Below are 16,119 nucleotides of genomic sequence, written 5' to 3'. Positions count from 1 at the left end.
ATAATGTGGGTAAATTGTAACTGATCATCTATCAGTCTGTTGAAAGAAATCTTTTCCTTCAATATATAACGGGTCTCAACAATAGACTGTGCAAGGATACACAGGGTATGTTGGAAAATAACTACTGTATAATATATACTATAGTTTTCTATCTGTAGCATAATCTATACTGCAAATATGCTGGCTACTGTATAATCATATACTGTAGTTTAGCCGGCATGTTGCTGGCTAAGCTAGCACCTGGCGGCACAATCCAGCCGGCGAGACACCTGGCGGCACCGGCCCAGCCGGCGGGTTAGTACCTGGCGGCACCGGCCCAGCCGGCGGGTTAGTACCTGGCGGCACCGGCCCAGCCGGCGGGTTAGTACCTGGCGGCACCGGCCCAGCCGGCGGGTTAGTACCTGGCGGCACCGGCCCAGCCGGCGGGTTAGTACCTGGCGGCACCGGCCCAGCCGGCGGGTTAGTACCTGGCGGCACCGGCCCAGCCGGCGGGTTAGTACCTGGCGGCACCGGCCCAGCCGCCGGGTTAGTACCTGGCGGCACCGGCCCAGCCGGCGGGTTTGTACCTGGCGGCACCGGCCCAGCCGGCGGGTTAGTACCTGGCGGCACCGGCCCAGCCGGCGGGTTAGTACCTGGCGGCACCGGCCCAGCCGGCGGGTTAGTACCTGGCGGCACCGGCCCAGCCGGCGGGTTAGTACCTGGCGGCACCGGCCCAGCCGGCGGGTTAGTACCTGGCGGCACCGGCCCAGCCGGCGGGTTAGTACCTGGCGGCACCGGCCCAGCCGGCGGGTTAGTACCTGGCGGCACCGGCCCAGCCGGCGGGTTAGTACCTGGCGGCACCGGCCCAGCCGGCGGGTTAGTACCTGGCGGCACCGGCCCAGCCGGCGGGTTAGTACCTGGCGGCACCGGCCCAGCCGGCGGGTTAGTACCTGGCGGCACCGGCCCAGCCGGCGGGTTAGTACCTGGCGGCACCGGCCCAGCCGGCGGGTTAGTACCTGGCGGCACTAGCTGACAGAGAGAGAGAAAGCATGGAGTGAAGGGTTGCCTTATTAAATATTTGTTAACAATAAATAAAGGTGTAAGTACTTTATCTTACTGCCTTCCTCCAGAAAGAGGGTTCAAATGGAAGGGGAGAATGTGTTATTCAGGCTTCCATCCATTCACACAAACCGTTGCCAGTCACTGCCGGCCCCAGTTATGTGGATGGCAGTCCAAGAGAGGACTGAAGAACACACTACAGAATAGGGGTCTCCCACCGGCAGCCGCCACAGCCGGCACAGCTTTCCCGGAGCCTTGCGTCCATAACGGAAGACTGAGCGTCTAAACAGCTGCTATGTAGGAGCCCCGGCTGGCCCCACAACCCGCCGGCAAGCGGTGAGATTGCAGGACGACGGCCAAAGGGTTGCGATGGCTAGGCCATCACTAAAGGACAGAGGGGGCAGGGAAAAGGGTCCTGTATAAAGTGTGGAAGGAGGCGGCAGGGTTTCCGGCCCTACCACACAAAGAAGAAATTCTGTTTCAATATCAGCGCCTAGGTGGCATAAGAAATATCTATTCCTCAACATAGGGTCTGCCGAAATGGTGTTACGAGGAGGCGGCAAGATTGCCGCCGTCTCCCAACAGGGAAGAAACATCGTTTCAGTGTCGACTCCATCCTAGGCGGCAGAAGAATGTCTATTCTTCAGCCTAGGGTCTGCCAACACAGGAATAGTCTTCTAGACCGCAGGGGAGAAGGTGGCGGCATCATACAACCACTTCAAGTGTGGCCTAGGGAGGCATAGCCTCCTATGCCGGCAGCAGAAGCCAGCAGGGGAGTGACTACTCACCCTGCTGCTCTGCCGTCAGCAAAGACTGGATACTTTGGGGTTCTGTCAAGAAACCAAAGCCGGCTACCCGCCGGCAAAGGTAAGAGACAGAAAACCCTAGCCTAGTCAAGCCTGAGTGTCTACTCTATGGCAGTACCAATTTAGGGTTGTCGCCAGGGCGGCAGTCAGAGGGGGAAGAGATTACCCTTAAATCTCCACTGGAGAGGAATATTGAGTTATATAATAATTCTAGGAGATATCTATCTCCTTATGAATTGATAAAATGATACGAGGGTAAACCGGGAACATGTATGAAAGTATACTAAAGCGCATAGGCTATCTAGCGTAGCGCAGGGTGAGACTTCGGTTACCTATATCACCGAAACTCGAACATATACGATCGGTAGGAAGAGGAAATATATGCAATGTTATGTATAAGTCTTTACAAGTATAATGTGCCTAAATAGTTTATATTTTATTAATGCTATTACCACTAGGAAAGAAGTTTTATATCATGCATGATAGTAAACTGAAAGTTGGGCCAGAATTCAACTTCCTCGATAGGGATGGTCCCCAACTTCTCTGATATAAAGATCTTGCCACTGGTAATAGGCATGTATTCTGCTAGGAAGCCTAGCGCGGACGAGGTTCGGTTACCTAAATCGCCGAAACTCTAAAGAATACAATCGTCATAATATATATCATCCCAGTATTACTTTGATTGAATAGCCTCAAAATATAAATGCTACTATAACTGGGAATGTCGTTCGACTAACTAAATAACACATGCGTTCTGAACGAAAGCGCCCATGGCGCCTCCGGTGACCGGCTAAGCTCCAAACACTTAGAATTACTCTAATTTCACTGTGAAGCAGGAGCTAAAAATTATACACTGTAAAGATCAAATACTCAACTTTCCAGAGGTAGAAGAGGCTGGAGATTGCATGATAAATCCACGAAACTAGAGCATATACGAAAGAGCAACAGGGAAAATCACCGTGCGAAACTGCTACAACAATAGGAATAGCACGCTAGCTTGACATACAGCGCCATCTAGATACTCAGTAGTAATACGGGAGGAAGGGTATCTTGATAACGGCTCCCCTTCTATTTTTGCCACTTTCCCCCTCGAAGCGAAAACGCTATTCGGGGTGAAGATTGCTATGTGTCATATCAAGATATACGTCCCCTGATTTATGCGATATCCTTAAGAGAAATTTTAAGGATATTCGCGCCAGGAGTTAGAATTCTGGAGACCTAAAAGTAAATTCTCTGGGATTATCACTGTAGCAAATATCCCTTAGAAAGCTACTTATAGGAACCTTCCATCAGGACAACATGGCTTGAGCCCAAAAATAATAATAATAGTAATAATAATAATAATACTGTAAAAATAATAATAATGATAATAATAATAATAGTAATAATAATAATAATGATAATTACTGTACGGGTAGTCTTCAATAATTTTAGAAATGAAATTACAGTATTTTTTTTCAGTTAAATTTACCATCAATATGTCTTGTTATACCTCACAGTGACATTGCCTTTTATTTTGTGACTACAGTATTACAGGTTTTTGTCATAATCTATACATATTAAATGCATGTCCTTGCTTTTTTATTTGCAGTCACAGAAATGGGTACAGTGAAGCATGAGGTTTCAAATAATTTTGCAAGTACATTAGTGGATAGTGACGAAGATAGTCGGGCAGTTGCAGCTCAGACAACAACTGTTCCTGATTCAAGTGAAGCAGCCTCAACAACTCTTCTTCAGGCAAACTTTGATCAGCAAGGTTTTTCCGAAGGATTTACTTTACATGTTACGGTAAGCCTTGATTCATTACTTTTTGGTAGTAGTTGGGAACACTGATATAGAGAAATAGGAATAAGGAATAACTTTTGAGTATGCATTGTATATTGAGGATTCCTTTCTTTTACAGTCTGGTCTAGACTTAACAGGCTTGGGTAATGGAGGAGAAATACCTTCAGCTCAGTTGGTCCAACTGTTAAGCAGCTCTACTCAAGAATCGATACAGGATAACTCTAGTACAAAAGTTGCTTCAGTTCTTTCTTCTGTAAATCCCGACTGTGATCCAGAACCTCCAGAGCCTGTTGTTTCTGTCTCGGAAGTTTATGAGTAAGTGTTGGTGGTATATTTTTTAAGTACGTAACTTGATATTTTTTTTCAGAATTTTTTGCTTTTGTTGTATGCTAAACTGTGTTCTGTCCATGTCAATGATGGTAGAATAATTTTACCTTGCATTTTAGATATACTTAAATCTATAAAAACAAACACAACCTGACATCTAGAACTCATGTCAACAGTGTTCAGAGTTGACAGAAATGAAAGACTGAAGAAGACTATACAACACAAGCAGCATGTTATTGTCAGTATATACCATTAGTGTCATTGTTTACCAGAGACATTAGTATATTGGAAGGGAAAAATGGGGTAAATGTTTTTGTTTTTAACGGGTAATGACAACATCAATAAAATTCCAGCTATGAAAGCAATATGAATATCAGGGAGATTCATAGAAAAGGGATTTTGACGAAGGAAAAATATATTTCTGGGCGAGGGACCTGTGTCGCCCAGTGAAATCCTCCTCTAGCACCATTTCTAAGGCATAGTTATTGCTGAATATACCAGAGAAAAAGAGATGCATGGAATGCCAGGAATAAACCCAGCTCGCTCACTCTTTGAGTGTCGGTATAGAAAACTGGGGCATGATTTGAACCATGACCATAGATCCCTCACCAATTAGACCTCTCCTTCATCAACATACCCCCTCCCTACCCTACATCTCCCCACCCCCCATCCTCATTCCTCCTCAGCACCTAACTAATTTTATTATTAAAATTCCATTTTTACTCATTGTAGATTAAACATGAAAATACAATAAACATGAAATTACAATTAAGTCTTGATTTTTGTACAGTTGATGGCTGTTCAACAGCTTGTTGTCTTTCATCAGACTTAGGTTCTAATCTTAATTCTCATTCAAATTCTTAAATAATTTTTCAGTGTGAGAATTTTCTAATTGATGATAGTATTGATATAGTGGTAGTTCACACATTTAATGATTGTGACTATCTAGTTTCACATCAAATGTCTGTAGTTCCTCTGCCCCTAATTGTGTATTTTGGCTCTCTTTGGCTTTTTGTTTAAGGAGTTTATGCTCTATATTTTGGTGCCACTTTTTTGGTTGAGTGTCATCAAGTACCTGTTGTTAGCCAGTTTATGATTACAGTGTGCATAGTCACCTTTGGTGTTTGCGATTGTGATGTATACAGTCATCTTTGGTGGCATTTTTTTTTTTCATTAAAAGCATTTTTTTTTTAGTAAATTACTTACTACATTACTTACTCCAATTTTTAGGTTTTTCTAATTTAGTTCTGAAATCCAGATATGAGTTGACTAACAAGTTGCTATGAATTTGACTGATGAAAGGTTAATCAAGCTTACACTATTCAATCTTCCCTACCTAGAGGTATCGGATCCTGCTCTGATATCTTACATAATCTTATAATTTTATTTTATTTCTGAATTATATTATTAGATAATACTGTAATTTTCTTGCTAGGTTTAACATATTTCTGCATAATTTACATATCTTGACTTACCAATCCTGCATGCCAAGGACACAGTCATTTAATAAGTGGTTGCAGTATTATATTTAGTAAGTAACCTGCAATATTTCCCAGCTTCTAATTAAGATAGGATAGTTAGTTACTACTAATGGGCAAGGTTATTATTTACATTATTAGTTGCCCTGCCCTCATAAATTCATACTTATAATGACTAGGCATACAGTTTTAAATTTATATACCATGAAAATAATGTAAGAAATTTTTAAATGCACTAAGTAGATGTTTATGAATTTCTGATCTGGTCAGAGCATCTTTTTATCTTCCTTTTGCCCTTAATAATTTCATGGGAAAACATCCCAATTCATAATTTTTTTTTCATGAAAAAATGTAGGATTTTGTATGCATGACCGAGTACTGTGCATACCTGATATTTTTTTTTATATGAAAGTAAGGCATCGGCAGATTTTAAAGCCCACAAATGTACACTAACATCAACTAGTGAGAGATTACATTATTATATTTTTACTGTGTCTGGGATTCGAGCAGGTTCATGCATAGGGAATGTAAATGTAATCAATATTTTTAAGAAAATAGATAAATTTCCTACATATCTATTTGTGAACTCTTGACAATTTGTCCTTGGAAGGGTGGAATAATTTTATTGAAATGTCATTTGCATTTAAAATGTGAAATATCTTTATTCATTAATATGTAACACATTTACTACCCTGTCTTTTTTTTAGGTGCCAAGACTGTAAGAAAACGTACAATAAGATGGCCAATTTCAAAGCACACAGACGCACTCATACCCAAAACAAAGGTCACAGTTGTAATATTTGCAACAAAAACTTTAATTCACAACAGTCTCTCAAGGTAAGTCCACGAGTCCTTTATGTTACTGTAATTGTATTGTCACTGAAGTGTCCATTAATGTAAATTTGCTGCTACTGTACAAATGTACAGGCCAGTGTAGTATTAATGTTATCTGCAACCATTAGTAGAGTATCACAACTAGCAAAAATACTAATTATTGAAATACTTTTTTATGCAAATAAAAAGAATTGATTTTATAATTTTAGATAATTTCAAGTTTAAAGCTCTGATTTTATGATAATAGCAAAAAAAATAGCTACCCGGTAGATCCATAAATACCTAGTTATTCTCTATTGGGAAACTATGATATTTACAGAAATTCTAACAATAAGATTTGAAATTATTGTGGTACATATTTTCATAAAACAAAATTATAGTATAGATGTCGTATGATAGAATCACATATAACACAAATATATGTGTACACATTATATTTACAATTTTAACTGTGGCTTCAAATTATACTCTGAGGCTGAAAAGTTAAAGAGTTTTGAACATACCAGAGGGAGAAGGAATTGTCAAGTGACATACTGTATATGGAAGTGGTTGGGTTCCCACCATGAGGTATTAGAAGGCGACTTGAAGAATTTGGAAATAAGAATAAATGCAGTGAAGAGAACACTTAACAGTAAAACTTTAGTAATAATAAATCACACAGTACATGTGAAATACAAAATAATTCCTCAAAATTTTCCCCTATGTAATCTAATTAATTTTAATGTGCAAAATGTACCTTAATGTGCGCAACTTGATTTTCAGGTTCACATGAAGCAGCACAATCGTCCTTCCGTGGAAGTTTTGCATTGTGGAAGCTGTCCAGAAAAATTCAACAGTTTCAGTCAGCTCATGAAACATATGCAGTTAGGACATTCTAGGTATGTTACATTACCAGATTTTTTTTTTTTTATTTTCCTTTTGGTATACAGTACTATCAACTTTCCATCACCCTTGGTTTCAAAATTTCGTCAAATAACCAGTTTTTCCTAGCCATCAGATCACAGTACATATAATCAAAGAGATCTATGGGATTTGAGTACTGTACACAGATTTACCTAATGCAGATTAAAATTCTTTTCTTAAAAATCCAAAAAGTTCCTAATAGAAAAAAAGGCAAGAGTGTGAGAAAAAATGAATTAATTTACATTCAAACAGAAAGAGGAATTTGATACTTACCCAAAAACTAAAAAGTTCCTGTTTACTGTCCTTTCAATAGCCCTCGGCATCTTGTACAGTATTGAGAATTTTGAGGTTAATGACAATAACCTTAGCTTGGTTACACCAATAATGATTTCGTCTTCTCATTGCACTCAGGCTTCATAGGTTGATACTTTGATTGTGTAGTTATTTAAAAATTAGCCATCTTGAGAGATGTCTTCTCCTGGATTTGTTAGTAATTCCTGTTAAGGTTATTTAAGGAATTTAATTCTGGCAATCATGATCCTCATTCTCTCTCTGTCTCGTACCGGGGATAATATTGTGATTTAGATAATTGTTGCGAGGAATGTGAAGGCCTTTCTGTTTCTCTTACGCATATGTATGTTTACAGGCCATCAGAATCTTAATCTTGTTTTGGATTATCACACTTGTTTAGATCAAACTATTGCAGATTTGTTTTCTGATGCTTCAGCAGCTTTTGCGAATTTTGTGATTAAGTGTTGGGAACAATCATTTTCCTCTATGTTGGGCCAGTGTCTGATGCACAAACATTCTCTAATCTATTTCCCTATATTTGTTATTGTATTAGATATAGACTCAAAAAACATCTGTTGCTCCGTAGTCCATATAGACACTAGAATCTATGTCTAGAATTTTCTCCTCTAAGAGTTTTGTTTGGTAAAAGTGATAGACCATCAGGATTTCACTCTAGCAAACATTCTGGCCAAAATGTCAACAGAACTCATAGAACTTAAAGAATGCTATGGTGGTCTTTCTCAACAGACTCCAGCAGGAGGAAGGCTTCCCCACTTCTATCTGGTTTGGGAAAGGTTTCAACTTGATCTGTGGGTGCTGTCATTGGTCAGAGAGGGCTATCAAATTTCTCTGTCTTCCAATCCTCCTTTGTCAAAAGAAACAATATGGTTTTCCCGGTTATTTAACTTTTATAACAGATTATTCCTAGTCGTCAAAGCATTGGGAGGTTGAAGACTGAATCTAGATGTTTCAATTCTAAACTAATTTACATTTATCACTAACTTTTTTATGGAAATGCCCTCAACACTTGGCCTGGGGACAGTAAGGAAAGGAGATTGGATGTTTTCAATAGTCACCCAATGTGTATTTTCCATCCATATTCATCAAAATTTCAGGAAACTCCTTGGGTTCATGATGTTTCCAAGGTTTATCAATCCTGTATTTCAGTCTTGAGACTGCTCCCATGTTCATGATGGCTCCCATCTCAAAATAGGTAATATTTCTAGGAATCAGTTCTTTTATACCTGGCCTACTACCTATTTATCAATGCTTCATTTGAAAGGATTAGAGTGCAGCAAGTGTGGTTTATCTGGTTACTGGAGAGGTTGGGAATCTTGGTCAATTTGGAAAAGTACAGTATCTAAAAAACTTACAGGTTTCTGTATTTGGGGATGATAATAGCAAGTTCCTTTTCAGGTTTTACCATTGAAAAGAGGATTCGGTCTTCCTTCTTTTGTTGGGACATTTCAGGAATAAGTTGGTGTAAGTTCAGACATGGATGAAACTACTGTATTAGAGATCATGGATACTTGAGAAGTTAGTTATGAGGTTGCCTAGAGATGAGTTTTCCAACATCATCTCTATCAGAATTGAAACAGAATATTTTGATCTAGGCACAATTTGTATTACAGTGATGAAGAACCAACTTCAACTATTGCGATGGTGGGACAATCCTCATTGGTTATCACAAGGAGTGTCCTTAGAAGTTAGGACTCTACGCCTCTCTCTTTTCATGGATGTTTCTCTGTAGGAAATGGGTAAAACTCAATTATGTCCACATTTTCAATATTAAACTTGCCCGATAATCATGTAGCTGTCAACTCCGTTGCCCGACAGAATTCTATGGAGGGATACGCCAGCTATCACAATACTAGAAGGGGGTGTACTTACCAGCGCCACCTGTGGCCAGGTACTCAAGTACTTCTTGTTGACACCTCCTCAATTATTCCTCTGTCGTGCTTCCGGCAAGACGTTCTGGGATACGCTTATGTTCTTGGAGTATTTTCACGACTTTGGTGAAGTATTTCTCTTTGATTTCGGCTGTCGCTTTACTGGAAACTTCTATATTAGCTTCGTTAGCTTTTGGAATTAATTTGATTAATTATGGTGTCGAAGAGAGTATGAACTCTCTTTCACCTTTCAATGGCCGACCCTTCCCTTAGACGGAAGTGTTGGTGTCTAAGAGAGTATAGACTCTCTTTCTTAATTTTGTAACAAAAGTTATAGATTTATTTTATATCTCTCCGCCTCTTATAGGCCTCTTCGATTAACTTCCTTTTATTATAAACTTATTAAAATTAATTTTTATATTTGTTTATATTCGACCTTCCTAATAGTAGGCGGTCTTTTCTTGGTACCGAAGTTAATTAACATTGAGCCCGTCATTTCGGTTTTACCTGTTAACATATTATGCTATTTTAATGTCTTTGAAAGAATTTCTTTGATAGTCTAGTACTGTTTTCAAAGTTGAACTAACGTTTTGTTTTGTCTCTGCAGTTGTTGACGTTCAGAACGTTCAACTTGCACTCTATCGTTACGATAGAGAAAGAGTTTTCACGGTTTCACGTTGCAGTAAGAGTAACCGTGTCTAGCGTTTTGTTCATTCTTTCTTAACTTAATGGTTTTGATCCTAATAAAGGAACTTTTCATTTTGGGAAATATTTCAGTTTTTTCCTTTAACAATAATATGTTTTAACGATATATATGATTGGGCTCTTCTCTCAGGTTCTAAGTCAAGAGAGAGAGAGAGAGAGAGAGAGATAGAGACGGAGGGAGAAAGAGGAGAATAAACGTTTCATTCAAGCCTGCCAGGCGTACGAATAACGTTGTTATCGTTTTTTACTCTTCTCCCTAGTCTCTTTAGGGGAAGAAGGTAAACGTTTCTAGAGTGATCTAGTGTTTAGTCTCTTCCCAGCCACTGAATTATTTATCTTTCATTAGATTTTTCTGTTACATTGTAATTCTGTTTTCGCAATTACTAACTTTTGAGAAAGGATAGAATTGCGTGTTTCAGGTACAAACCACTTAAAGTTTCGAGTTCAGTGAAATAAGTGCAAACAGAAAATCAAAGTGATTAGTGATTAGCGCAAAGTTCAGTGTTGTGCGTGAGGGTACTTCTGTGCGCGCCAGTCGTCCTCCCAGTCCGGGACCTCTTGCAAGCTCCCAAGCCCAGGGGAGAAGCAATGTCGAAGGGCAGAAGGGTTCAGCAGGCCTTGATCGGCGCACAGAAGTATCCTCGGTGGTTGTGGGCGTGTCTTACCGAGACCGTCACTCCCACCCGCAGACGATTGAGCCCTTATTTTGCTCGTCTGCAGAAGAAATTTAGGGGAGAAAACGCTGGTCTCAGGTCTCAAGACCTCTTAAACGTAAAGTCCAGACCTATGCCAGACGTACGAAGTTAGAGTTCAACAACCCGGATGCAGTCATTGGGTTAGCTCTGACTCTCCTCAGTCATCAGTTGAATGCACTCCGCCTAAGAGGAGTAAGGTTCTGCCACAACAGAGCTCGACTGTTAAGGCTTTACCTCAGCCTACTGTAGTTTCTGCCGACCCCAAGTGGACTCTACTACAGTCCATGCAAGCACTGCTTTCGGACTTGATGCGTGAGTGTCGGGCTGAGAGTGTTGCGCCTCCGCCTCCGCCTACACTCCCTCCGCCTGATCGCAGTTCCACCTGCCAGGCGTACGATGTTGAGCCACGTTCTGAGTTTGCTGTTCCCAGTGGTGTTCAGCCTCCGCCTTCCTTAAGGCAACTTTTACAATGGGATCAGGAGGATTATACCTCTCTTCCTCCGCCTCCACTTGCTGCTCCACCAGTGATGCAACACTCGGTTGAGGTACAACAACCTCTCCCGTCCATGAGTCAGTCTCCTCAGCTCTCGCTGCAGCGAGCTCAACCCTCCTCAAGGCAAGCACCTCAACACCTTAGCCTTGCGCCTCAGGAGCCTCAACTTGCGAGATTTTTACTGCGTTCTGCGCAGCCACTACCTTTTCGCTCTCAGCTCACACCGCAGGAACCTCAACTCGTTCCTCAGGAACTTGCTACTGCGCATCCGCCAACCACTCAGCAAGCGCAACCCTTGAGTTCAGCCACTCATGCCAGGAGTCAGCCTCCTCCACCCATGAGCCTACCTTCTGCTGATCAGCCTTTGCAGACTGAGCCTCAGGTGTTCCCTCAACAGAGTCTTGAAGAGGAAACCACAACTATTGTTGTTCCAGCTCGTTCTGACTCTGCTGTTCAGCATACCTCTCCTCCATTTTCAAACCTATGATAATGGAGGTTATTTGTATTACTTATAAAAATATATTTGTATTCCTGGCAATATATTTTTAACAATATCGCAAAATATGGCAAAAATATGAATCATGAGTTATGAATGTAAGGTATATATTATGTTGATATTTAAACCCCATGCAAGCATGCATAAAGCACTCTAGCACTGGTCATGGAATTTCTGAGAAATGTTAAACGCCATGCACACGCTCTGCTTACCTTACATGCTCTGCTCACAGCATGCTCTGCATACTACATGCTCTGCATACAGCATGCTCTGCATTCAGCATGCTCTGCATACAACATGCTCTACATACAGCATGCTCTGCCTACAGCATGCTCTGCATACAACATGCTCTGCACACAGCATGCTCTGCATTCAGCATGCTCTGCATACAACATGCTCTGCATACAGCATGCTCTGCATTCAGCATACTCTGCATACTACATGCTCTGCATACCTTACCGCATGCTTCTCAGTCACACATCTTTGGTTGTTGCCAACTCACTAGACTGTCAAGCAGTTTCATAACGTTGCCTTCTAGTCTGCTGCTTTTGCACCAGTGAACCCTCACTGAGAGAACTTAGCTTTTCTAGGATATGGTCCCTGTAGATGAGAAAGTTCTTTTCTCCCTCCTTCTGATATTCCCTTGAGGACTCTGTCATTTGGAGGGAGCCTTTAGCTGCATAGCCTCCTATGGACTTTTATTTAAGCATAACATGCTTCCAGGGAAGGTAATGGTTCCACTTCAGTCGCTAATCCCGTCTGTTACCACACCTGCTCCCATAGACCTTGAGCTGTGTTACAAGACATGCAGTCCAGGCTTAGTCCTTGTTAGAGGATTTTTTGTTTACGGAGTCAATGTGTCACGGGGAAGACGTTCAACAACCAACAGAAGTGACTTGTTGTGACGCAGTGCGGCAACCTCAGCAACCCGATAAGGAGTTTGTCTGTACGACCCAGACAGTCTAGACAGATTCGGGTTGTCACTGTACTTCCTCGCTTGCCCATGATTGACAGTTCACAGACTGTGCAGCAGTACCATGATCTTGTGTCCGGCTCCGTCAGACGACTGGCTTTTAAGAGCTCCCACAAGTCGTCGCTGTCTGGAGATTTTCAAATGGACTATGGATCTGACCAAGGAACTGGGCCTCCTGGTCAAGTTTGAGGAGTCTCAGCTCGTCCCATCCCAGACCATTGTCTCCTTGGGTATGGATCTTCAGAGTCGAGCTTTTCGGACTTTTCCGTCGGCCCCAAGGATCTTCCAAGCCCTAGAATGCATCCAGAGCATGCTGAGAAGGAACCGATGCTCAGTCAGGTAGTGGATGAGTCTAACAGGGACACTTTCATCGCTGGCCCTGTTCATCGTGTTAGGGAGACTCCACCTCCCCCCCCTTCAGTATCATCTAGCTGCTCACTGGATAAAGGACATGACGCTAGAGACGGTCTCAGTCCTGTTTCCGAAGAGAGGAGGTCTTCTCTCGCGTGGTGTAAGAACAGCTTTCTTCTCAAGGAAGTCTACCTTTGGCTGTTCAGAAACACAACCGCCGTCTCCTCTCGGACGCATCAGACACGGGCTGGGGTGCGACTTTGGACGGACAAGAATGCTCGGGAACTTGGAATCAGGAGCAAAGGACACTTCACATCAATTGCAAGGAGTTGTTGGCGGTTATTCTGGCCTTGATAAACTTCAAGTCCCTCCAGCTTAACAAAGTGGTGGAGGTGGACTCTGACAACACCACAGCCCTGGCTTATATCTTCAAGCAGGGAGGGACTCTTTCGTGGAAGTTGTTCTAGATCGCAAGGGACCTACTCATCTGGTCTAAAGATCGAAAGCTAACTGGTAACGAGGTTCATTCAGGGCGGTATGAATGTCATGGCAGATCACCTCAGACGGAAGGGTCAGGTCATCCCCACAGAGTGGACCCTTCTCAAGAATGTTTGCAGCAGACTTTGGGCCCTGTGGGGTCAGCCAACCATAGATCTGTTCACTACCTCGATAACCTAGAGACTCCTGTTGTATTGTTCTCCGCTTCCAGACCCAGCAGCAGTTCACGTGGATGCTTTTCTGCTGGATTGGTTCCATCTCGACCTGTATGCATTCCCGCCGTTCAAGATTGTCAACAGGGTACTTCAGAAGTTCTCCTCTCACAAAGGGACACGGCTGACGTTGGTTGGCTCCGCTCTGGCCCGCGAGAGAATGGTTCTTAGAGGTACTGCAATGGCTGGTCGACATTCCCAGGACTCTTCCTCTAGGAGTGAACCTTCTAAGTCTACCTCACGTAAAGAAGGTACACCAATCCTCCACGCTCTTCGTCTGACTGCCTTCAGACTTTCGAAAGACTCTCAAGAGCTAGGGGCTTTTCGAAGGAAGCAGCCAGAGCGATTGCCAAAGCAAGGAGAACATCCACTCTCAGTATCTATCAGTCTATAGGGGAAGTCTTCCGTAGCTGGTACAAGACCAATGCAGTTTCCTCAACCAGTACCACTGTAACCCAGATTGCTGACTTCCTGTTATATCTAAGGAAAGTAAGATCCCTTTCAGCTCCTACGATCAAGGGTTACAGAAGTATGTTGGCAGCGGTTTTCCGCCACAGAGGCTTGGATCTTTCCACCAACAAAGATCTACAGGACCTCCCTAGGTCTTTTGAGACCTCAAAGGAACGTCGGTTGTCCACTCCAGGCTGGAATCTAGACGTGGTCCTAAGGTTCCTTATGTCATCAAGATTTGAACCTCTCCAATCAGCCTCTTTTTAGGACCTCACATTAAAAACTCTTTTCCTCGTGTGCTTGACAACAGCTAAAAGAGTAAGTGAGATCCACGCCTTCAGCAGGATCATTGTTTTCACATCTGAAACGGCTACATGTTCCTTGCAGCTCGGTTTTTGCTAAACGAGCTTCCTTCACGTCCTTGGCCTAAGTCGTTCGAGATCCCAAGCCTGTCCAACTTGGTGGGGAATGGTCTGAAGAGAGTACTTTGCCCAGTTAGAGCTCTTAGGTACTATCTAAAAAGGTCTTAACCTTTACAAGGACAATCAGAAGCCTTATAGTGTGCTATCAAGAAACCTTCTTTTCCAAGTTCTAAGAACTCAGTTTCTTACTATTCAGGCTTCTGATTAGAGAAACACATTCTCATCTGAAGGAAGAAGACCTTGCTTTGCTGAAGGTAAGGACACATGAAGTGGGAGCTGTGGCTACTTCAGTGGCCTTCAAACAGAGCCATTCTCTGCAGAGTGTTATGGATGCAACCTATTGGAGAAGCAAGTCAGTGTTCGCATCATTCTATCTCAAAGATGTCCAGTCTCTTTACGAGTACTGCTACACCCTGGGACCATTCGTAGCAACGAATGCAGTAGTAGGCGAGGGCTCAGCCACTACATTCCCATAATCCCATAACCTTTTAACCTTTCTCTTGAATACTTTTTATGGGTTGTACGGTCGGCTAAGAAGCCTTCCACATCCTTGTTGATTTGGCGGGTGGTCAATTCTTTCTTGAGAAGCGCCGAGGTTAAAGGTTGTGATGAGGTCCTTTAGTATGGGTTGCAGCCCTGTATACTTTAGCACCTTTGAGTTGATTCAGCCTCCCAAGAGGAACGCTGCGCTCAGTAAGGAAGACGATCTTATTAAAGGCAGAGTAACGGTTCAAGTCGACTTCCTTACCAGGTACTTATTATTTCATTGTTATTGTGGATAACTGATTATATGAAATACGGGATACTTAGCTATCCTTTAATCTTGTACACTGGTTTTCACCCACCCCCCTGGGTGTGAATCAGCTACATGATTATCGGGTAAGTTTAATATTGAAAAATGTTATTTTTATTAGTAAAATAAATTTTTGAATATACTTACCCGATAATCATGATTTAATCGACCCTCCCTTCCTCCCCATAGAGAACCAGTGGACCGAGGAATAATTGAGGAGGTGTCAACAAGAAGTACTTGAGTACCTGGCCACAGGTGGCGCTGGTAAGTACACCCCCTTCTAGTATTGTGATAGCTGGCGTATCCCTCCATAGAATTCTGTCGGGCAACGGAGTTGACAGCTACATGATTATCGGGTAAGTATATTCAAAAATTTATTTTACTAATAAAAATAACATTTTTTAAATATTTAACTTAGCCGGTGAATATATAATAGCTGCAACTCTGCGGCTCGACAGAAAACACACTCAAAAAACTCGCGAGCGATCGCTATGAAGGTTGCGGGTGTGCCCACCAGCGCCAACTGTCGGCCAGATACCACTCTTGTATGTAAACAAAACCTTCAATTCTTCTCTGTCGACGTTGACGACAAGACGTATCAATACTCGCTGTAGAACCTGGAGTTTTCTCAACATATTTGGTGAAGTACTTCATTTTGGTTTGAGCTTTCGCAGTGCAGG

General features: G+C 42.4%; 1 protein-coding gene across 2 annotated transcripts in view; it reads left to right on the top strand.

Moving 5' to 3' along the window:
* The window catches only part of LOC137652225 (zinc finger protein 236-like), a 178,074-nt gene that overhangs the window by 103,709 nt on the left and 58,246 nt on the right, over positions 1 to 16,119 (top strand). For both annotated transcript variants that reach the window (XM_068385457.1, XM_068385456.1), the window contains 4 exons: positions 3,436 to 3,632; positions 3,748 to 3,944; positions 6,142 to 6,271; positions 7,031 to 7,146. In XM_068385457.1, coding sequence (XP_068241558.1) covers positions 3,436 to 3,632; positions 3,748 to 3,944; positions 6,142 to 6,271; positions 7,031 to 7,146 — 640 coding nt within the window. The remainder of the gene's footprint in view (positions 1 to 3,435; positions 3,633 to 3,747; positions 3,945 to 6,141; positions 6,272 to 7,030; positions 7,147 to 16,119) is intronic.

Source organism: Palaemon carinicauda, chromosome 13 (assembly GCF_036898095.1).
Source record: "Palaemon carinicauda isolate YSFRI2023 chromosome 13, ASM3689809v2, whole genome shotgun sequence".
In the NCBI taxonomy this organism is placed as follows: Eukaryota; Metazoa; Arthropoda; class Malacostraca; order Decapoda; family Palaemonidae; genus Palaemon; species Palaemon carinicauda.
Note: the sequence above shows the minus strand (reverse complement) of the source record. Positions and strands in the feature narration are given on the sequence as shown.